This window comes from Homarus americanus, unplaced genomic scaffold (genome assembly GCF_018991925.1).
Source record: "Homarus americanus isolate GMGI-L3 unplaced genomic scaffold, GMGI_Hamer_2.0 scaffold11022, whole genome shotgun sequence".
NCBI lineage: Eukaryota > Metazoa > Arthropoda > Malacostraca > Decapoda > Nephropidae > Homarus > Homarus americanus.
Genome location: NW_024737068.1, coordinates 11858213 through 11882490, shown reverse-complemented (window position 1 = coordinate 11882490; position 24278 = coordinate 11858213). Strand labels below are relative to the sequence as shown.

The window sequence follows — 24278 nt, the reverse complement described above, 5'->3', positions numbered from 1 at the left end:
AGCTCTCTCTACCTCACGCTTGTAACCACGCTGCCGCTTCTCAGCACCAAGCTGCATTGTACATTCAATACAACATGTATACAGAGAGCACATTGTGAGTTTCCTTTCTCCATCCCATCCTGAGTGTGAACCAAATAACCCGTACCCCACAATACTTTGACCAACACTGGGGCAGATTCAGATACATTCAGGAGCCAGTGCATGCCCAGTACTTGCCAACAGTGCGTAACAAAGACGGGACCGATCGCACAAGCGGCTAACGAGCCGATCAGTGGCGAAGAGGATAAAAGTAAAAAGTACTTGCGTCAGTGTTGGTCAAGTGAATGCGCTCGCACTCTGTGCCGTCACAAGCAGGTTCCAAGAGTTCACAACCCTCACTCCGAAAAAGTTTGCACTGACATTGTTTTGTTTTGTTTTTACTTATACACATTGTTAACTCTCCCTAAAGGCTGCCGAGTATAGAACAAAATTCCCTTTGGACATAATCTTTTTAGGATAAAATCCCCTTTGGCCGAAATCCCCATAGGACAAAATCCCTTCAGACATAAAACTCCCTTGGACAAAAGCTTAATCTAGCCTTGAGAAACAGTATTAAAAATATTAGGATTTCGCTGGAGAGTAATTGATATAAGGCCTTCAATGTAATTACATACACGTGTGTAGTGGCTACTCTCCCCTACAACTTCCAACTGAGCTCCAGTACGCTACACGTGTATTACTGTCCAACGTAATACAAGTATCAGGAATGTACATAATTGTGACTTAATTATAACTGCATTTAATAATGTTTACATGTCCTCTTTTATAATAAATGATTATGCAACAGGATTTAAAAAAATTATATAATTGTATTTAGCCTATATTTAACTATTACATTCGGGTTCCTAAAAGCCTGTTATAATTTATAAAGTAGAAACTGATGCCGATGTCTGTTTACACATAGTTCAACGTGGTGTAATTATTGTCATCATATTTCCTGAAGAACCCTCCAAGAGTTAAGGTACAAACAATATAGGGTATCTGATGCTTTATGGGAAGGGATTTTGCACCTATTGCAAGTTACAGAGTTGTAGACTGGATTTTTTTAAAAATTATATATGCTACGACGTTCTCATTTGATTGCTTTGATTAGCAGTGGTTATGCCCATTAACAAAAAAACTGATTCAATGCCTATTTGCTCTTCTATCCTGCTCAACTTTTTGGTTCTTTGTGATTTTCATATATTCGCTATATTTGAGCTGAATATTGGATAAAATGTTTGTAACTTGCGGGAATTTCTTTACTACATGATTTATTACATGATTTCGTAGAAGTTCAATATTTTTTCCAATCCATACTAAACTAGTATTAACAACCAAACAATTTAATATCTTGAAAATAATTGAAGTTAGAAAACTACCACGAGCAGAAAGCCCAAGGTTTTTTTTTACTTCTTCATAGAGTATGGATAAAACTAGTAGATCGTCATGTTTGCTCCCACTCCCTCCTTCCTCTGAAAAAAGTATATTTATTTATAATATCTTTTCAGCTGTCTTACTACAAGGCACAAACAAGAAAGAAGAGAATGGGATCAGATGGTGTTGTGTGGTCCCCTCAGCGCCATCTATCCTGGCTTTGTTCCCCCGGCCGGAGTGCCAACAGTTCAACTCATTTATTCAAAAGTAACAGTAGCCTAGGCAAGAGAGAGTGAACCAGCAGTGCAGTTTAGTGACATTACTGGAGAGAAATAAACCATGTCTCAAGCTGTAGTGGCGCCCCGGGTGGTTGAGTGTCCTGAGCAGGACCAGGAAGAGGTGTGTGTGGTGTGCTTTAGGCGGGTGGAGATCTACAGCATCGGAGAGTGTGACCATCCCGTGTGCTACGAGTGTTCTACAAGGATGAGGGTCCTGTGTGCCAGGAATGAATGCCCTATTTGCAGGAAAGACATTTCCAAGGTAAGGTGGCAGCACTACATAAGGTGCATAATCTCAGTACAAGGTTGGTGTGGCTGGCCAAAGTCTGGTATTTTATGACCTGTCATTGTCAAAGAACTAGACCTCCTGCTCTTATTCTGGACTTGTTCAAATACCATCTGTCATGTGAATGTTTTAGGATATCAATTCAATCTTTGGGTATTATTGCGTTTAAAAACTCCTACTTACTACCGCTAATCTATTATCATATTCTAATAAGACGTCTAATTATAATATAATTTTCATCTATTATATTATCGCCGGAAATGTATATTAACAGAGATAGGAAATCCAAAATTTTCTCGATTTTTTCTATAATAATAATAATAATGATAATAATAATAATAATAAACGGTTTATTAAGAGTTGCAGCCGGTGGCTGAAAATATAGACTTACATTTGAATTAGACATAATGATATAATATGCGCCATTTATCATGCACTTCACCTTTCACACTGCGTGTTTCTGCGTGTCTCCTTCATAAATCATCACGCGCATGCCTTCCCGTATACGTCACGCGACCAATCAAAAGCCTTTTTTTTTTCAACCAATTAAAATTATTTTGGGTTTAATTCGCGGTATATTTAGACCAATCAAAATATATTTTTATTTTGGGTCTCATATTTCGAAATTCAAGGTCAGTTCCGACCATGGAAGTCTGCGATGGGTGTCACTTGAATTATATGGAGCTGATTGCGAGTTTTGGGGGAAAAAAACGAAGACACTATAGCATTTTTTCTATCGCATGGTGTTCTTCCAACCTCAGTAAAGTGTACTAAGAGCAAGACAATGTGAATATCGCAAAGACCAACATGTGGCGTTGTGTAAGAATTTCAGAATCCAACGACGAACAAGAACCTGGTCTCCAGGCCAACTAAGGTAAGAAATAGGTGATTCCATCATATGGTGAGAGTCGGTTAGGTTAGGTTTTCGAGTGTGTTTTGGTGTATTTTTTATTCGTTTAGCGATTAATTTTGTTGAAAAACGTCTCGAAAAAAAATTATAAAAAAACTTAGGGAAAAAATGAATAAAAAAATGGCAAATCTTCCACCTAGTTTGGTATAGCTTATTCTTGAGGTAAGAAAGATATTATAGTATTCTATTGAAAAAAATTCTAAAGTTGCTGGTTAACCCACACCCCTGTCCCAGAATATAGTACTGTACCTGTACAATATTACTGTATACCTGGTACAGTACAATACTGTACTGAAATAGTAAGAATCTGGTGTGAAGAAAATGAAATGTGAATAGCAAATGGCATGTCAAATTTTTTATTAAATTTCATAGAACTGTCATGAGTCATTTTTGTTTTGTTCGAACATTCTAAGAACATTACCTAACTTGCTTAAAGAGTATTCTAAGTTTGTTAGGTTTGGTTGTTTCATATGATCTTCAGTAAAAGTGGAGGTGGGTGGTTCACAAATAGGGTGGTGGACGAGTGGAACAAGCTTAGCAACTTTGTAGTAAGTGCGGGAACTCTGGAAAGTTTCAAAAGGAGGCTAGATAGATTCATGGATGATAGAGAGTGGTAATAACTCTCGACAGGAGCTGCCATGCACAGGCCAACCGGCCTATTGCAGACTCCATATTTTCTTATGTTCTTGTGTTCTTATATGAGAAATGGGAAAAGCACAAAGTATGAAACAGTAACCACATACAGTATACTGTACTACTGTGTATGTTAATGAAACTTCCTTAAACATTTTGGTTTTATAAAGTAAGTTTTCTTTGGTCTATATACTGTACTACTCTAGTTCACATTCATCAAGTTCTTGACATGTATGGATTTTGCTTTTTTCATATTTCTAGCTTTACAGATATCACACAGTTTAGTCTTTACAGTGAGTATATTGAGTTTTATGTTTATTGATGTCTTAAATTGATTTTGTGTACTGTATATTGCACAACAGAGTTCTTATGCCATGTATGGTTAGAGAGAGAGAGAGAGAGAGAGAGAGTTTTTTATTTTTTTTGTATAGGGTGACCCTCAAAGCTAATGTGTTTGTAACCCAACAGGTAGTGTTCACCTACACAGTGACATCCTTTGCCAACGTCAAGACAAGAAATATGCACTTTGAACGTCGCTATGCTATTTTCTTTGAAAACGAAGCAGTGATGAGGGCTTACGATTTGCTGCTGGAACACACTTGCCGTGTATGTGAGGACTATTCTACTTTCCAAAACTTCACTCAGCTTAAAGACCACATGAGAAAATCTCATGAACGCTTCTACTGTGAACTTTGTGTAGAACACCTAAAGGTATGAGTACTGTCCTGTATGCATATTAGTTCTTGAATAATTTATTTTTACTCGTGTGCAAAGAAATGTATATTCCATTATGTGTTTGCCCTTAGGACAATTATTTCTTTTACCTGTATTATACAGTATATATGCACACACACACACAGATACACAAAACACATACAAATAAATAATAATGGGAAAATCCTCTCACAAAGAATCAGAAACAAGATAAAAAAAAATAGAAAATGCTGTGAGAGCCTACCCTCACGTCAACTCCGTGCTTTGTTATTAAAGTAAACTTTAATAACAAAGCATGGAGTTGAATTGAAGGTAGACTCACATTTTTTCTAAATTTTGTTGTCTTGTTTCTGATTAAATAATTGAGAGGATTTTCCCATTATTATTTATTTGTATGTGTTTTGTGTGTGTCTACACATACACAAAACAAATCTGATTCAATGATACAACTCATATCTACCTCATGCACTATTCACTTGCAGATCCCATGTACAGATACTGTGTCTAATATCAAGATGATAATACTTATATACAAATTAGAATCCAGTATGCTAACCTCTGTCCCACACTCAAGGCCAGGACAAATGTGAATACTGGTGATTATGTGGAATCAACAGTATATAAATGAAGATTTGTTCAAGGAGTTTGATCTCTCTATCCAGTTGTAAATGTTCACCAGTTTACTCAGCTTCTCGTAATATGATGATAAAGTATTCCCATTGTTCAGCTGCATCTGTTATTTTCCAATTTGCTGAGATGGTTCCTGCTGGAACCACATGCAGATCAAGTTGCCCCAAAACGGTGAAGGCAGCAAGCCTCTAGAAGAGGTTTAACACTAAGCGTCTGGAGGATCCAGCGTTCGCACGTGCTTTCAGAGAGCAGCTCAAACGTGGGCTGACAAACAACCCAACAACAAACATCCTATATCCCAGTGTCGAATGGGATATTCTCAATACTGTCATGACAAAAACCTGCAGAGAGACCCTCGGCCAGATTGAAAGAATACACCAGGACTGGTTTGATGAAAATGACCGGCAATCAATGTACTCGTCGATGATAAACGCGTTACCTTAACTGACTGGCAGAACAACCCTCAGTCTCGGACCAAAGCTGATGCAAGAAGAAAGCGGCAGCCCAGAGAGAACTTCACATTCTAAAGAATGGTTGGTTTAAAAATAAAGCATGTGAAACAAAAATTTTTATGGGCCAATCACTCGTGGCGCAGCCCCCCTCCGCTCATCTGACGGTAACTCCCTAATTAAAGACAATGAAGGCATCCTTCAACACTGGAAAGAGCACTACCATTCACTGTAAAACCGAAACACTGATGTGGATGTCCTGATTACCCAGCAGGTCCCTCAGCGGCCTGATGGAATCCCAGCTGAGGTGTATAAAACAGGAGGACCTCTGCTTACCAGCCATCTTCACTCTCTCCTGGAGAATATATGGGAAAAGGAGGAAATCCCCTGAATTCTTATAAGTACAAGGGAGACTGGTCAGACTGTGGCAACTACCATGGGATTCCGCTGCTGTCCATAGCTGGCAAGATTATCGCCCGAGTCCTCCTAAACAGAGACGGAAAACTTCCTCCCAGAATCTCATTGTGGCTTTAGACCATCACATGGCACCACTGACATGATCTTTGCTGCCCGTCAGATACAGGAAAAGTGTAGAGAACAGCGTCGTGACCTGTACATGGCTTTCATTGACCTAACCATGGCCTTCGACTCAGTCGACAGGGAAGCTCTCTGGTGGACCCTCAGCTGTTTTGGATGCCCACCAAAATTCATTGCCATTGTGAAGCAACTCCAAGATGGCATGAACAGCAGTGTCCTGTACAATGCCACCCAGTCTGATTTCTTCCCCATCCAAATGGGGGATAAACAAGGGTGTGTACTTGCACCAACTCTCTTTTTCATTTTCATGGCTGCCTTCCTTACTTGTGCCAGTGCCAATTTTGCTGGATGAAGGGTCTTTTCAACATAAGATGACTCCAGGCAGGAACAAAGGTGTCGGCAGCTTCCATTACTGAGCTTCAATATGCAGACGACCTCACCCTTGTTGCTCACACTGAACGCGACCTACAGGAGATCCTGAACACCAACACAGATGTGTATGCACACCTCGGCCTTGAGGTGAATTTACGTAAGACTCAGATTCTCTTTCAACCTTCCCTTAATTCAGCCACACCACCTCCATCCATCTAGCTTAATGGTACTACCCTCTCTAATGTTACCCACTTTCAATATCTTGCTCAGGCAGACTCATTGGGGGTAAGGGGTGTCTGGGATAAGAGATTGTCCATCTTAGAGCAATTTTTTTTGAAAAGACTGCCATTTTATAGACAAAAGAAGTACAGCACCAATGTATCCAATTTTATGAAAGAAATACACGTTTTTTAATCAAAATTAATTTTTAAAAGTAATGTACTCGGTAAAAAACTACTGTACAGGTGGGGTCCGATGATTTTCCAACTGAACGTTCCCGTTGTCTCGCGTGGGTTGGTAGGCCTGAATGCGAGACATTTTGTACTTAATTTGGTAGGCTGGAATTAGCTATTTCATTGACAATATTGAATTACTTTGTTACAGTATGACTGGAGAATGTTCGTATAACTAGATAAGTTAAATTGTATGTTATATTAAGTGTTCCACACACACTGTGGACTACAGTAACCATGGAAGTGGACTAGTTGCCATATAAGAATGTATTATATGTTTGGCAGAATTAGTGGATACAGTAAAGGAATAAAATTATTTTGCAACCTTATTTCGAATCTGAATTTTTATTGCTACTTCACTTTGGTCTAATGCCACATTGTCTTTCTTTATTCGTATTGGAAATTATACCATGCTTTTCCGAAACATCTGAATAGCTTCACAGTTTCGCATGTCGTCATAATGGAACCCGGCCCAACGACGTTTTACCATACTGTCGATAATTCCGGAAAGTCTTGTACAGCTCTTCCTGACTTACGACCTACTGGCAAGCTTAAAAGTGAGAGTTTTGTGGTGCTGAAAAGAAAGAGACCCATTTTAGATTTTCTATGTATTACTTAAGCATTTTCGACTTACGACCTGGATTTGGGTCCCCAACCCTGTCGTAAGTCGGAGAGGAGCTGTATTGGGTTTCGTTTCAGAGTGCCGATCACTTGTTTCGAGCACGTGTGGCCGATCCCATACACTTGCGGGGCTACCAATGCGAGGAATGCTTCAGGGGCCTTTTTTTAAACACTTCGTTTGTAGTGTCAGTTTATTTTGTGCAGGAATTGTAACGGTAGTTTTTTTTACCGAGTGTACATGAAGTACTGTACACTTACTTTTAGTTAACTGATAAGGCCTTAGTCTTACCTTCTCACCACCCTTACAGATACCAAACTTTTCTAGGGGCCAGGGTTATTGTTTAATTTTTCAATAATAATGCAAAAAATATGAATGCTACTTCAGTCTACAGCAAATGTACTAAATGTTAAAAAACAATAAATAATATAAAAGCACCAAAAATACATTACTGTATTTTATGGCAGGGAGTATTTAGGAAAAAGCTTTTGTGTGTATTTTCATCCTGTAGCCATAGTTTTCTTAAAATAACATATACAGTACCAGGAAATGTGAGGAATAAACAAACAGTAATACCAACAAAAAATACTGTATTGCTGTATCAGTAAGTAAAAGCCAAATGAAATTTTAACACATTGGCCATTTGCATACATTCCCTGTATCACCATGGTAACAAAGATCAGCTGGGAAGCCGATTCCCTAGCAACCCCCCCACACACTCTGTGACCGTCTTCCTCTCCCTCACTCAGCCAGCTAACTCGTTTGCAAAGAAATGTACTGTACAGTAAGTCCTCGCTTAACATCAAGGTTATGTTCCTGAAAACACGACGTTATACGAAATAACGTTAAGAGGATAAATTTTCCCCATAAGAAATATATAAAATACGGGAGTTATGTTCCTGGGCCTTCCTTTGTCCCATGAAATACATTACATATGCAGAAATTCAATGATATTTTTATAGGAAATAGTATATAAAGTGGTCCCTCAGTTAACGAACACAATTCATTTCACAGAGTCGTTCATCTTGAATCCATTGTTTCAATGGGATATTCGGTAATTGGTTCCAGCTCACAGAAAAGTACATACAAAGTAAAAAAAAATGCAGTAAGTACATTTACTTTGAGGTGTGTATGCAGAAGGTTTCTGGTCGATGATGATGATGGGAATTAGAAGTTGGGGTGGAAGAGAAGGGAGAAGAGAAGGAAGTGCGGATGGAGGAGAAATCACTTTTCAGGGGACATGCTTGATGCAGTCATTTCACCAATAAAATTTTAAGTTTACTAGGTGTAATTCAAGATTATTTTATTTAAATCAATTTATTATCAATTTGTTAACAAATTTCAGAATGACCAATAATTTCAATGTAAATAAAAATATTCAAGACACCAACAAAATAGATGTTCACTCCTGTCCAAAACCACACTGCGCTGGTGGCGAGTCAAGCGGCTGATGGGCCAAAATAGTTCCTTGTACTCCATATATTATCAATATGTTAACTAAATTTTAAAATGAATAATGATTTTAATATAAAAATGCAAAAAATATTAAAAACACTTTCTTGATATTTACTCCACTGGAAATGAATGTAAACATAGAACAGATTACTGAATTGGCAGACTAGCCCATCAGCTGATCAGCTGATGCTCACAACAAAACGTGTTGTTTGTAAGGATTTCGTTAATCAAAGTTTTGTTCGTTAACCAAATTGAATATCCTTATGGGCCATCAATGATTTCAGAATCAGATTTCGCTATCGTTATATAGAAAATCATCTTCGGTGCCATCTAGGGCATTGCTAATACCACATGTTTTTTTAAAGATTTTATAATCTTCTCGGCTTTCACAGCATTCCACATCCGTACCATTTCCTCTGTCGGAGGCGGTCCAAAGTGTCTAGCAGCTGCTTTCGTGTTCTTTTGCATATGTTATCACTTGTAATTTGTAGCTGATAGTGTAGCTATGCCTTTTCTTTGACTCCATTCTGTTAGGGTATTTTGGTTGAACAGCCATGGAATAATAGCACTATGCTACGAGGAGGTTTGTTCCAGACTGGTGAAGTAAGTTGGCTGCAGGTACTCGGCGCAGTTCGCAAGGTTTGTCAGTGCTCGGTCGGTACTACCAAAAAAAATACTGCCGGGTGGGTAGACTGTTGTTCCGTTGTTTGTTGAGCATTAACCGGTAATTGAAGCATTTCGTGCCTCAATGAAGGTTTGTTTTATTTTATAAGGCAGTTGCACGTTTATACAGAAAATATAACACTGGTTATTGGTGGTAAATCTGTAATCATCTATGACAACGGTAGTTTCAAGAATTATCGTAGTCATTACTGAATATTCCTTGTTTATTTATTATTGTTTTAATTGTTCTCTTTGTTAAAATATTATTGTAATATACCATATATATTCATTCTGAAGTTGTTTGGATTCTTAGACTAGGGGGATACCGAGATCCCAAGCTGGACCCTAATCCTGACCTCCACCATATTGGATTGGGGTGATTTTGAGGGTAAAATTTTGAGAACAAAAAGCGCGTCCTATATGCCGCATCGGTGTATCTACCTGAAAATACGTGCTGGAAAAACAACCATAACACCTCACAGCTCGGCCCAGTAGCCTGGTGGTTCCAATGACGAGCTAACCTAGCTACAATGCTATGATTAATCACTATTAAACACTATTCTATCAGTAAACACCAGTAATAACAATAAATCCAGTGAAATATGGCAGGGAGTGAGGAGAGTTATAACTGCAGACGACGCGCTAACTAGCAGTCACTCACTCTCCTGGCTGCCCCCATTACCAGGCATACATATGGGAGAAATACATTACCTTCTTTTCTCTCTTTACTTGTTTGGTCACCTTCCCACGGCTGGATGAAGGATGTTTGGGAGCCATCACAAGCATGAGGAGCACAGTTGTTAAGAGAGCAGAGTAGCACAATCACGAAACTGACAAATGTTTAACCCAGACTGAGGCAGAGTGAGCACGCATGGCCCACCCACCTGGGGCAAGAGAGACACCTTGTGGTTGCCATAAAACTCGCAGGCTCCCCGTTTGAGCCGTGAAAATGCAGCCAACTTTAAAACTACCCGCAGACATCCATCGGTACATCCAGGGTGTCATCATGAATAATAGAAGCCCAATTAAAATCAAATTGTAAGTGCATATATATATATATACTACATACATACATACATACATACATACATACATACATACATACATACATATATATATATATATATATATATATATATATATATATATATATATATATATATATATATATATATATAATAAAATAATTGAGTTCCCACCATTATATATATTGTGTAGAAATACTTTGTTATGGATTTTTTTTTTGCAACCATGTAGAGAATGTATTCAGGATCAATATGGTACCAAATTAAGTGATTTAATTCAAGTTGATTTAAATCAACCAACCCTGCCTGGAATGTTCTTGAAATTTGGTTGGAGTGAAGGGGTTATTGCTGTGAACCTGGTTTTCAATGGTGTCAAATTAAGTGTGAGCTGTCCACTGGAAAAGTTAGTTGTTTGTGTTTGCCATCATCATAAGGTAAACTGAGACCTCAAATGTGTCCTTTATGAGTGATGGTGTCACATGAAAGTTGAGTGATCTGGATTGCCTCCAGGCACACACAATATACCAATATGGGTTTCAAGGTGAAGCTAACAAGCTCTATCACTTAATGGATTTTCAGGAACAAGCTTCTTTAACTAAAACTTTCGGGGCCTCATGCTTAATTATGATGTAAATTTGTCTTAAAATTATGTCATACTTTCCTTACAGATATTCACTCATAAGGCACGTTCCTACACTCAACCTGATTAATCACTTTGCAGGCGCAAAGGTGATACTGATGACAAAAGTCATCGTGGTCATCCACTCTGTGAATTTTGTGATGCTCGATTCATGGATAATAGCGACCTCTTTCGCCACTTGCGGCGAGATCATTTCTTCTGCCACTTTTGTGATGCCGACGGCTCACATCAGTATTACGAGTAAGTTGGGTAACTTGAGAAGTTGATTAATTTTTTAAAAATGTACTGGTCATGTATAGTCAATACTCTATTACATAGTTTGCATTTTATATGTATCTATCACCTCTTAATGTGAGTAAAATAGTTTGTTAATGAAAAAAAGATGTTTGAACTCTTAATGCTAACAATAATGACCAAAATCCAGGAGGCTGCTTCAGAGATATGTCCCAGCACTTCATTATTTTAATGTTCGGCCATTGGTTTTACCCATTGTCCAGTTTTAGGAAATGTTATTGTCATCACCCATGCCCTTTGTTGGTCTGTGTTATCTGAAACTTCTCAATACAATTACAGTGGACCCTTGACAGGGAACAAGAATTTGTTCTGCAGGGTATCAGTCTTTAGCAAATTTTTTGTCTTAGATTTAACATTTATGGTAAAACAAGGGTGTAATCCAGAAGCAAAATTCTTTCATGTCCTTAAATTTTTTTTTGTAGAACCTCTTTCTAGGACCAAGCAATTCCATGTAGCCAGAGATGTCTTAGGGATAAAACCCCAAGTCCCAGGACCAAATTGTTGACTGGAATCCAAAGGTAGAATAAGTTAAAAGACTACACTGTTCTTCACCTTCTTTGGATCTCTATTATAAAGGAGACACTTGGCTTGAAATTACTTGAAAAGGAGAAAGCTAGTAGTGTTTGCTGCTCAGAATAAATACGTAAAGTAAACCCTCGCCTTCATGGTTTCCCATATGCAGATTCTGGATATTCACGGTTTTTATTCTATACCATTTCACCAAGATACAGTACAGTGGTCCCTCAGTTAAGAACGGTTCGATTAATGAAATTTCGGTTAACAAATTAGCTCCCATAAGGATTTTCAGTTCAATTAACAAAAACTTTGATTAACCAAATCCTTCGACAAACCACGTTTTGTTGTGCGATCAGCTGATCGGTGAGTCCGCCAATACAGTAATGGTTCTATGTTTACATTCATTTCAGTGGAGTAAATATCAGAAAGTAGGTCTCTTGAATATTTTTGCTTTTTTATATTAAAATTATTGGTCATTCTAATTTAGTTAACATATTGATAATATATATACAGGCAGGTAACTGTGTTTGTGCGTATCAACTGATTGAATCACCCAACAACTCTTCTCAGTTTAACTTTGCTTACAGTGGAGTGAGCATCGATTTTGTTGGTCTCTTGAATATTTTTGCATTTTTACATTAAAATTATTGGTTATTCTGAAATTTAGTTACATTTTGATAATATACAATGCAGAAATTATTATGAAACAAAAAAGGCATTAGAACCAATGCACTCTCTAAAGAATATGGCATCATCATCGACTGCCTCTGCAATCAGCTGTTTGATATGTAAACAAAGCTGCCGGTATCGACATACACACCTCAAAGTAAGTTAAAATACAGTACATTATTCTATTTTTTTTATTATTTATACAGTATACTGTACACTACAGTACTGTATTTAGTTTATATTTAATGTTTTGTTAATTCTATTACTGGTATACAGTACAGTACTTTATTTGTATACTTTTTCTGTGAGTTGGAACCAATTACCCAATATCCCATTGAAATAATAGATTCGGTTAATGAAATTTTCGGTTAACGAACGACTCTGGAACGAATTGTGTTCGTTAACTGAGGTACCTCTGTATATTGAATTTCAAGCACAGGTATCCGCAGAATACTGTGGCGTCTTTATCCCTCCGTGGTCTAATTTATTCCTCTGTAAATGTGAGGAATGAATAAAAATAATACTAATGAATAAACTAAAATAAAAAATCTGCATTGCCATTTAGTAATCATTACACTAATGGCAAGAGAGACAGTAGTGCGCTACCCTTGTGCTCCCACGATTGTGAATTAATTCCGGACATAAGAAATGTTTTATTTATTTATTTAATTTTTTACCTTATGATTTTTTTCTTCACATTCTGTATGAATGATTGTGTGTATGTAACAAAAAAAATCTATAAATAAATAAAATTAGGAATATGTACTATTATTGTGCATGTAACAGTAAAAATTAGTAAAAATAAGTATACCTTATCTACCTGAAAATACGAGTTGAAAAAAAAAATACAGCTCGACCTGGTAGGGAATGAAGCTATAGGGACAGTCTATCTTGGCAATCTGCCAATTACACACACACACACACTCTAGTGTGACTTGTCATTCATGATTAAAAAAAGTTTCAGTACATTGTTTATTTGTTAATAATTAATTAGTGAAGATTAGTTACTGTAATAATCTGTGTTTATTAACACTCTTGGGTTTGGGTAGGAGCTCCCTGTGAGACCATTGGGGTCTGACCTGTTACTCACCTCATCACACTTGACTGCACCACATGAGAGATAATTGTACATAATTAGTTGTAGCAAGTTTGCTATTTGAGATAAAAAGATGGGATTTGTAGTATTACCATTGTAAATAAAGTACTACAGTACTTGGACCCCGATAGTCCGGCAGCTTCGATGATTCGGGGCGGTGTCATGGTTCACTTCTAGTGGTTGTTGCCACTATTTTACCTATAAATACTTATAATTTACCCCTAAATATGACTCCTAAGAGACCAGCAAGCAGTGGAAGTGGTTGTAATGTGGCAAAACATAAGCAAGTGATATTAATTATTTTAGAAAAGTAGTTCAGACTGAAGAAATTAGACAGTAATAATAGTACATTTTAGGCATTATTTTGCCTTTTTTAACCTCGGCTTTGATGTTTCGGAATTTTCACTAATCCAGAACTGGTCTGGTCCCAAGCTTCCCGGATTAGTGGATTATTTCTATACATAAGTGAGAATAGAAGGCATTAGGAGGCACCACACTATCACCACGTGGTGCAATCTCCTTCTACCTTTAACGTTTTCCCACCCCTCCACCCATACCAGCAACACAAGGCATGGTTCAAAGCTCTTACAACACTGTTATGAGTAAATGAAATCACTGTGATGAACGAGATATCAGCACAAGCAATGAGAAAATGCCTGGGAAATGTGGGTCAAAGGTGTGTCCTACGTCATTGAAACGCAAAGGGAGACTGGTGTGGTAACTTGACCTTGGAGGGCAGTCTGTATAGCTGCCAGATCACGCCGACGGTATCAAATGTGCGTCTTGTGTATCAAGCGTTCATACGTAAACAAAATTATTTTTAGTTTTTTTACTTCATATGCAAATTTGCGTATGAAAACCCCAAAAGTATTAATACCTGTACTCTTGACATACAATATCGTATATATCTCATAGGTAAAAAAAAGTATTGTCATCAGGAACACATTTCCATACTATATGCGCTCCAATTTACAGGAGCGTATCCTGTACATGTTGATTTGAGGAATTTTATACCTAGCCTATGCCATGGGCCACAGACATAAAAAACTTTCTGCTTCCCTTTCCATTTGTCCCATCAGACACTGCTGTTTGAAAGAGGTGGTATAATTTTATATTTGTATAGTTGGAACTTAGTGGGAACGTGTTTTACATAACCTTTTCTTTAACATTGAGTGACTCCTAAAGGAACTGTTGGTGAAATCTTTTAATTCTTTGTATTTTCTTTTACTTTTAAGTGATTATAATGCATTACGAAGACATTTCCGCAAGGATCATTACCTGTGTGAAGAGGGAGACTGCCAAGAAGAACGATTTACTTCTGTATTTCGTACTAAGCTAGACTTACAAGGTGAGTGGAAAATTTGTTTTATGCAATGTAGAGCTCAGTGTAAAGTGGTTATTTAGCAGTTTCCTTGTACTGTAATACTTCACTGTATTAATTTATGAGTTAAAGTGGTTATTTAGCAGTTTCCTTGTACTGTAATACTTCACTGTATTAATTTATGAGTTACAGAGGAAGCTTGTTATATTGTTCCCTAGTATACTGTATATCAAAATACTGTACCAGTACAATGCTGTAGCATGCAGGTTGCAAAAATATTCGTTTGTTTACAAATTGGAAATCAAATTCTTTGCTTGCTTTAGAAATACTGTAGACAGTTTACTCTACATATCAGAAATAAATACTGTACTGTACAAAAATTTCCATGCTTTATATTCTAAACACATAAATTAAAATAATTCACTTTAGAATATGCTTAGACATCCCAGAATTTATTGCAAGATGATACACTTAATGCTCATATTAATCATACCAGCATCTTTCCTTTTCCTCAATTGCAATGGTGTATAATAAAAAAATGCATTGAAGATGTACAGTGGGGTATGCTATAACGAACGGATCCTACTACGAATATTCCTATAACGAACGTTTACCTATAAGAACCACGAAAGATATAATTTAATAAATTATATGAGAACATTATAATAATATTTATTTTATAGCATATTATTTATTTTTTTACATTTATCCATAATCACTACTATTTCAGTACATTTACAAATTAAATTAAACTTCACAATAAGAGAGAACAAAAAGCAGACTATGTAGGTATTTAAAAACCACAAGCTGCCACCCTCCTGCACTAAGGAAGCAGCTGGATATTGAGAATAATGGAAGGAATGAAAGAGACCAATTGGGTCAAGAGGTGCAATAATCTGAATATGGAGGGGAGGAGAGCCAGGGGAGGCCAAGAATGACATGATGTGAGGTTGTAAGAAATGACATTAGAGTTAAGAACATGACATAACAGAAGCTGCAAGAGACCACACAGCATGGAGAGCTGCTATTAGACATTTTTGGTAAAGCCATTTTCAAGTTGATTAATGGATTATTTTTTACTATATATATTCTTATAATACTGTACGTGCCCACACTCTTAATGCTGTAGCTGGTGTGGGTATATGTAAAAAAATATGAGTACAGAATATATATATACTGTACAGTAAATAATGATTATTTTTTTTTACAGCCCATTGTACACAGACCCATAGCCAGAACATGAGTAAACAAGCTGCTCGACAGGCTCGTACAGTAGATATAGAATTCACGGTCAACCACCGTCAACAAGACAACCATCGTCAGGATGACAGAGTGGGTAGAGGAGGCAGAGGAGGAAGAGGAGGCAGAGGGGGCAGAGGAGGAAGGTATTGTTTAGAGCTTTATTTGCTTTTAGTGATAAGTGTATATACCCTAAGATTCTCCTCTTGCTCATCCATAATTTTACTTTTCCGAATCCTAAATACGCTATTTTTTAGGGATGAGTGTATCTGTGTTCAAATTGCAGGTGAACTAATTACTGCACTGTATATTCTCCTTACTTAGCCTCTATGCTGATGCATTGCTTTTACATTTTTGAAGAATTTAAATATCTTTCCTATAGGTATGGAATTGTTTCCTTTTAGCACCATTACCCTTCGGGCTCTCTGCAGTGTTTTGATATACTGTACTGTACTATCAAAGAGAAAAGACATCACACAAGCACTGAGATCACTATAAAGGCACAGTGGTGTCCGCTGGGTATGGTTATAAACAAAGCACTGCTAATGCGGCTTGGCTTGGGTCACAGTGGGTTGGTGAGTGTTTGGTCAGAATCCGCAGAATTCAAGTGCCCTCGGCTCTGAGACAACATGGCATTACCCAACTTACATGCCACTATACATAACATGAAATATTTTCAGCTTCAGTGATTATTTTCCTGGTTTATATACCACACACACACACACACACACACACACACACACACACACACACACACACACACACACACACACATGGTGTTTCTCTAGAATGTATTCTATCAATATAAACCCTTTTGACTGATAGGCATTGAGTGAGCTCAGCACCCACACCACGAGGTGTGTGGCCGACTCCCCAACCCTGAGGGTGTTTAGTGATGACTATTACCAAGACAATAGAATGCCATGTACAGTACTGTATTGTATGCTGTAATATGAATGATGGAAATAAATTGATTTAAATAGGGTAGAGAAGGAAGAGGATCTGGCCATGGTATATGATGATAAATTGTTGATTTGAGGAACATCACACAATGAAGCAAATATTACAAATCACTTGGTAGATCAGGTCCAGCAAACATACCTATGCTGAGCTAGAAATCTTACAGTCTCTATGGAAATCTGTGGATACTTAACATTGGATATTGTGGATATTCAAAACTTGATTAGTGAGGGAATATTGTTATTTTCATATTACTGTAATTAACTTTAACTATTTTAAATTTTCAGGAGAGATCGAGAGAGAGACTATGAAGACCAGAGAACAGTGGATGAGGTGGACATTAGACCACCACCAGTCACACAACATTCCATTGATATAAATTGTGTGCAAGATTTTCCATCATTAAATAATAGTGGCCCTGGTTCTGGAGCAGAGGCTGGGGGAGGCAGTGCGAGTAAATCAATGGCTACACACTTGGCAGCACAAAATAGATTTACTATAAGAGCGAGAGGTGGAACAAATTTATTAGAAGACGAATTTCCATCCCTTGGCTCAACAAGTGTTACAGTAAGTACAGCCCAGGCTACAACCCAGTCTCCAACATCACCGACCACCTCCGTACACCTTAAAGTTAACACCAAGAAAGCTCCTCGAGATGCTCAGGGTACCAGTTCTAGGAGTAGCAATGTATCAATACAATACAATCGCACAGTACCTGCTGCAACCAATGGAACGAAAACACCATCCACTGAAGGAGAAACTAATAGAACAACAGGGCCACAGATTGGAGTAATTTCACATAGCAGTAACATAACTCTCCAGAGTACAGCCAATGGGAAACCTAAATCAAATACTCCAGAGGAAGATTTTCCAGCTTTAGCAGTTCCTTCTAAAACAACAAATGTTGGCTTAGGGTCAACTGGTTGGGGGAGCGCAATGACACCGCCTCCAATCAGTGTGCCAAGTAAGGTGTCCAAGACTGTAATGAATGACTTTCCATCATTGGGACCATCTATGGGTGCTCCATCCTTAACACCATCTAAGCCTGGGAAGAAGTTTCATGCTAATGATTTTCCATCCTTGAACCCAAATGTTGAAAGTCAGTCACACATGCGGAATTATCATGGCCGCTCGAGTCTTACCATTCCTGTTAGTAATGCTTGGACACACACCATAGACCATGTTCCCAAGCCTACTGAAGTAAGTGAGAATTCGAGTGGATCAAAAGGTAAGAAAAAGAAAAAAGGATCCAGCAAGACGGGTTCATCAGACAGCATCGGTGGTAATGGAAATGCAGCTCCAGGCCTGACGAATTATACTTCAAAGGCAAAATCTGGACCAAAAAAGAAACCACTTGGCTTGCACAACATATTTGACAACAGTGATGAAGAGGGCCCTGAAACTGATTTGTCAATGAAGAGATTAGGAGACTATCAGTCGGTAGTTCCTGTTGCAAGTTCAAATCTCCAAATGATTACAACTGATTTGGTGAGTGAAAGAAAAAAATCTGAGCTAAAAATTGGAACTTTAAAATCTCCGCCACCAGTGATGGACAGTGAGGAGGCCTTCCCTACACTTGGGATTTCAGCTGCTCCCTCTCTATTGGCCACTTCTACATGGTCTTCCCCAGCCAAGAAGTCACCTCCCCCGGGATTTGCTGGTAAACCAAAGGTACCTCCTGGATTTAGTGCCACTGATATGACCTTCACTAGTAGCTCTGGGGAGAAATTTCCCATCTCTCCAACTTCTGAGGCTGCTGTCTCTTCTACTACCTTCACAGCACACCCCACTGCAACTCATTCCTTCCACCTCCCACCAGAGTTTGAGCTCAGGAACAAAACATTAATCAAGACAATTCATGACGAGTGCCAAGGGGATGAGAATAAGTTCACACAATTTAAACATTTAGCAAGTCAACTAAGGACAGGAGAATTTTCGGGTCACTTATATTATGAACAGTGTCGGGAAGTTATGGGTAAGGACACCTTCCACAAAATACTTCCAGAACTACTGGTGCTGCTGCCTGATATTAAAAAGCAACAGGTATGTTTTGTTTACTTGATCTCGCTGTTATTGATAAAAGTTGTTGTGTAGTTTATATATAATACATGTGTGTGTGTGTGTGTGTGTGGGGGGGGGGGGATCTCTTATCTAGGAAATTTGGGACCTGAGAAGGTCTGAAACAGTTCCTTGATTTTGGTGTGTAGGGACTTTAACATACCAATATTTAGTGTGCAGGTATACAGTATTTCCTGTATACTGTACTGGCATACTAGTCCTTCTGGTGCATTAGTTGACCTTCAATTTTCAGCTAATAATTCAAGTTTATGCTAATACAGATATCCCGCTATTTACGATTTACGATGGGGTTAGGTTCCTGAAAACCCCATTGCAGGTTGAAATATCATAAATCAGGATTATTATAACAAGGGGTTCAATGGGATAGGTTCCTGGCCAGTCAGACACCCACATGTATCACTAAACAACACTCACCACATCATTAAGAACAAGTCTGGTTGTCCTCACAGAACCCCTTCAAGGCTAAAGTGACTCTTAAGATGGAGTAGAGACATCAATGAATCGAGCAAAATGCTTGCCAGACATTTTCAAATTTACACTGCTCACTTCAGTCCCCAAAACATGTTAATAATGATGGGGGACTCAATTCTTTTATGAAAAAACATATGGAGATGTTGTGATGGAGGTGTGGTAGAGGATTAGTGGGTCTAATGTTACTGACCTGATCAATGTTAAGTGCAGGTGGGGTTGGGGGATTAGCGGTCTCATATTACTGACCTTATGATGCAATGTCAGGTCACCCATTGTCAGGGTGGGGGTCTCATGACCTGAAGATGTCTTGAATAAAGACGAAACCTAAGGTATTTTTGAGGTACTCTATTTGTGTTTGAGAAATGAATTTGGTACCATTGCATATAGGGAGAAGCATTCCTGATAGCATTATTTTTTACCTAATAGGTTTATACAGTACAGGTATTGTATATGAAGGGTACAGGTATTAATAAACACATTATTACAGTACCCTATCTTTACTAATTAATGAATAACAAATGAACAATACTGTATTGTATCATGAATGACAGTCATAGTAGAATGAGTGAGAGGCAGCGAGTCAAGGGCACACAATGGGTGGGAGGGAGTGAGGTGTACCTTGGGGGAGAAACAACCGCACTCTGTCCCTTCCTCCCTCACTCACTCCACCCAATACCCTAGCAAAAAGGTGTATAAAATTTTGTTCAGAACATTTGCTCTCCAAGACTGTTCCAATAGGTCCTTAAACAAAATATTTTGGCAATACTGTATAAAGATTAGGGTTCAATTTTTTATTATTTTTTAAATATAAGAAATGTTGTTACTGGAGTCAATAAAATCAGTTCTAATTACGGCTACTCCTCGACTTACGACCACCCGGACATACGACCGCCCCAGTCGTACCAAATTTTTTTAAAATTACGTATTTTTGAGTCCCGACGTTAGTGATTGTGCTGTGTACTGACAAAATTTTCGTTTGTAATTCCCTTTAAAATGGCTGGCATGCTTAAATGTGAGAGTCTTGTGGTGCTGAGAAGAAAAGGAGACACCCATTTTAGATTTTCTATGTATTACTTACGACCAATTCAACTTACGACCTGGATTTGGGTCCCTAACCCTTGTCGTAAGTCGAGGAGTGGCTGTAGTTAGAACCGTCATTTTTTTACCGAAATAATCCTGAACACTAAGCATAATATGGTAATATACATAGAAATTAAGCATTGTAAGCTTAGCATAATTTATGATGCAGGTAAAATAATGGTTTAGGACCATTTTGTCCCCTTGAAGTGAAAGGGTTAAAGGATGTTACCCAATCTAAGAAAGACATAAAACAGTTACCTGTATATGTATTTTTAATTAATTTAACACAAAATAATTTCTCATATTGACATTATCTGTATGCAGGAGGTACTAGCAGCCTACAGAAAACTTGATGGCGGCCGTGGATGCACCACATTGTTTGCTGTGTGTGTGGTATGCCAGCAGGTTCTAAACCAGGATGACTTCAGCCAACACATGGAAACACATGACCAAGCAACTGTAGAGTTTCCTTCTTTAGCTCAAGTGTCCTCACACTTGCTCAAGAAGTGAAAAAAAAAATCTTAAGCAGGGTAACCAGGAAGCAGCCACTGGAAGAGTCACCTTTTGAGAATCACAGTGTTTTGTGATATGAGAAAAACAGTCAATACACTACTTTTTTTTTTCTTGTAAATATGTAAATCTGTGAAATACATAAATGGGGCTGAGCCCTGTGTAGTGCACTTCCATGATGACATTTTAAATACAGGGGTTTAAGTTAAAAAGAATTTAATTAATAAATATACATTTCCTTCTGAGACGTCAGAAACTAAAGAAATTGAGTCTTTCATTCAGTGTGCAAGGTTTTATTATTTGGATTTTTGGACTTTTTTCATTTGTAATTGGACTTCTCACAATTTTTTTGGTCAAAGACTTGGGTTTTGTTGATAATGTAAACAGTAAAAAATACTAGATACATTTCAGTTAAGTTTAAGTATTTAGTTGCTAAAAATCCTAGGGACTGCTATATAATATTGTCTGCATGTAATGTTTTTCACTCTATCTTGTTTTACTGTATCTGTCATCAATCATAAATTAGCTCTACTGTACCAGGTAGCTAGGGATATAGAACATTACCTTTTGTAATAAGTTACATATTGCAAATGTAGTAATCCCAGCCACATTTTAAAGATAACACAACACATCAATAGTCACCACACCACGTATTTATACGTGATTTTGGCCTGTATGATTCCTGGGCAGCACATATATACTGTATACTTTATTCAAAACAATGCTATGATTCAGTCAGTGTATCAGAGTACAGTGAACCCTCGCTTTACGTGGTCAATTGAACCCACGGAGACCCGCGTAAAGCGAGAAATGCATAAAGTGAACAACATAACATATGGGATTAATTGAAATAGAGACCGGGCCGACCCCCAAACTCCACTTTTTCAGACACAATACCTACGTTGTAGTAAAAATAACTTCTTAATTTTATGATGGTATGCACACACAATTAATAATTAAGAGAAATATCAATAGTATTAGGTTTTTTAACACTTACATTAGTAGAAAAGATGGCTGGGCACACGGGGATGGGGGGTTGGTTCCGAGGCAGAGGGCAGATTATTGACCCTCACCTGTATCACTTGTATCAATTGTATCACTATCCACCACAGAGGCTTGCAGGGCCTCTTTGTCAAACCCCTCAAAGTCCATATCCTCACTATCACTATCACTGACTTGGGCCGGCTGTGGCGGGAGAAGAACTCGGTAATGTTTTGATGACTGGGCGACCTTGTGCGCACCCTGCCCGCGCCGCTCTCCGTGTAAAAGAGTACACGCACTGCGTAAAGTGAGCATTCCGGGTCTGGCAGGGTAACGTGGAAACGCGTAAAGCGGGGTAATACTGTATACTGTATATGGCAGGGAATGTCTAATAAGGAAGTATAATTCTCCATTGCAGCCGTTATTTTTACGGAGTTACCACAGTGAGACCGCGGTGCTTCCTGTTGGTAGAGCATAATACTTTCAAAGGAAAATGTGTAGAGAATGGTAGATGGTAGACTATACTATTTATTTGAAACCTTTTAGATGGTAGACTATACTATTTATTTGAAACCTTTTAGAATCTTTGGGAAATCAAAGAAACTTTATATGCCTGTATCTGGATTTGTCTTTGGCAGACAACACAGCCTTTCCTTCCTTGTGGAGTCGAGCAAAATATTATTTTGAAGATTCAAACAGATGTAAACAATTCAGATGACTGCTGATCACAGTGGCGCCATCATACGCCAGCTGCATCAGACAGCCTAATCTCTCGCAGTTCAAAGATGTGGAATAAATTTGATTAGTCTTAGTTTGCACATACCACAGCACAAATATTTTTAAATTAAAATGTTAAAATAAATAAATAAATAAATAGAACCTAACCTGGAGGCTGGGAAGATTGTGCTGAGGATGTGCTTGTCCCAGGCTACTGACTTCTGAAATTTGCTTTTCGTAATATATATTTTTTTTTTCATTGCGCTGATAAAGCTGTTTTGGAAATTTACTAGCTCTTAATTGTTGTGTTTGTGTGTTTGTGTATATATATATATATATATATATATATATATATATATATATATATATATATATATATATATATATATATATATATATATATATATATATATATATATATATATATATATATATATATATATATATATATATATATATATATATATATATATATATATATATATATAATTTTTGTGCGTGTGTGTGTGTGAGGGTCTGACACTGGCAGTGTTTTGTCATGAATTCAACAGTAGATAACTGGAACTGGAGTGACCTATTATAGTTTGTAAAGGAATATCAGTCATAGATCATTTCATAGCATTGTTTTACACATCTTAATACTATACGGTACTGGTGCGGTACAGTATATTAAAATTATATGAACTATTTTTGCAGCTTAGAATGAACTGTTCTTTAATGTTAAATAACACATTAGGCAGAGAAATTTGGTAACCACGATAAAGTACCCAATGTTCCAGAGTGTGAGTCTGAGTTAACAAAATACTACTATAATGTCTGTTGACAGAAATGGCAGCCAACAGTTTAAGAAGTCTCTTCTTAACTGAATGTTGAAGTTGTTGTTGGTGGTCCTTGCCATTTGAAGAATCTTGCCCAAATTGCTTGTTTCTTACTTGTGATGACCACACATGCTAGTCATCCAATGGTACAAATATACCCTGTAAATGATAAAATCAGTCCAACTACCCATTGAATCAATATACAGTACAGTAAGTCTCCCACACCCCATTGCTCGGATAGATAAGGAAAGGCCTATGTGGTGGTCATACAATCTTAGGTGTGAAATGAAGAAAGGAGAAGGAATAGAAAAATATATAGAAAGTCACACTCAAAAAAGTACAGTACACCATAGGCTGCTGTACCTCCCTCTCTCTCTCGTTTGACAGCTGTGTATATATACGAAACCAGGGATTTGTTTTTTCATAATAAAATTTTACTGTTCATACAATTTTGTAAAAGGTAGGTTAA

General features: G+C 37.6%; 1 protein-coding gene across 1 annotated transcript; it reads left to right on the top strand.

The window, feature by feature from the left end:
* The first annotated feature begins 1556 nt into the window (after nt 1-1556).
* On the top strand, nt 1557-21505 carry LOC121872961 (E3 ubiquitin-protein ligase ZNF598-like). The gene is given in 7 exon segments (XM_042376107.1): nt 1557-1935; nt 3971-4213; nt 11087-11298; nt 14869-14981; nt 16165-16339; nt 17441-19196; nt 21108-21505. Coding segments are annotated over 7 exon segments (2886 nt in total). The 5' UTR covers nt 1557-1734; the 3' UTR covers nt 21294-21505.
* Nucleotides 21506-24278: the final 2773 nt, after the last annotated feature.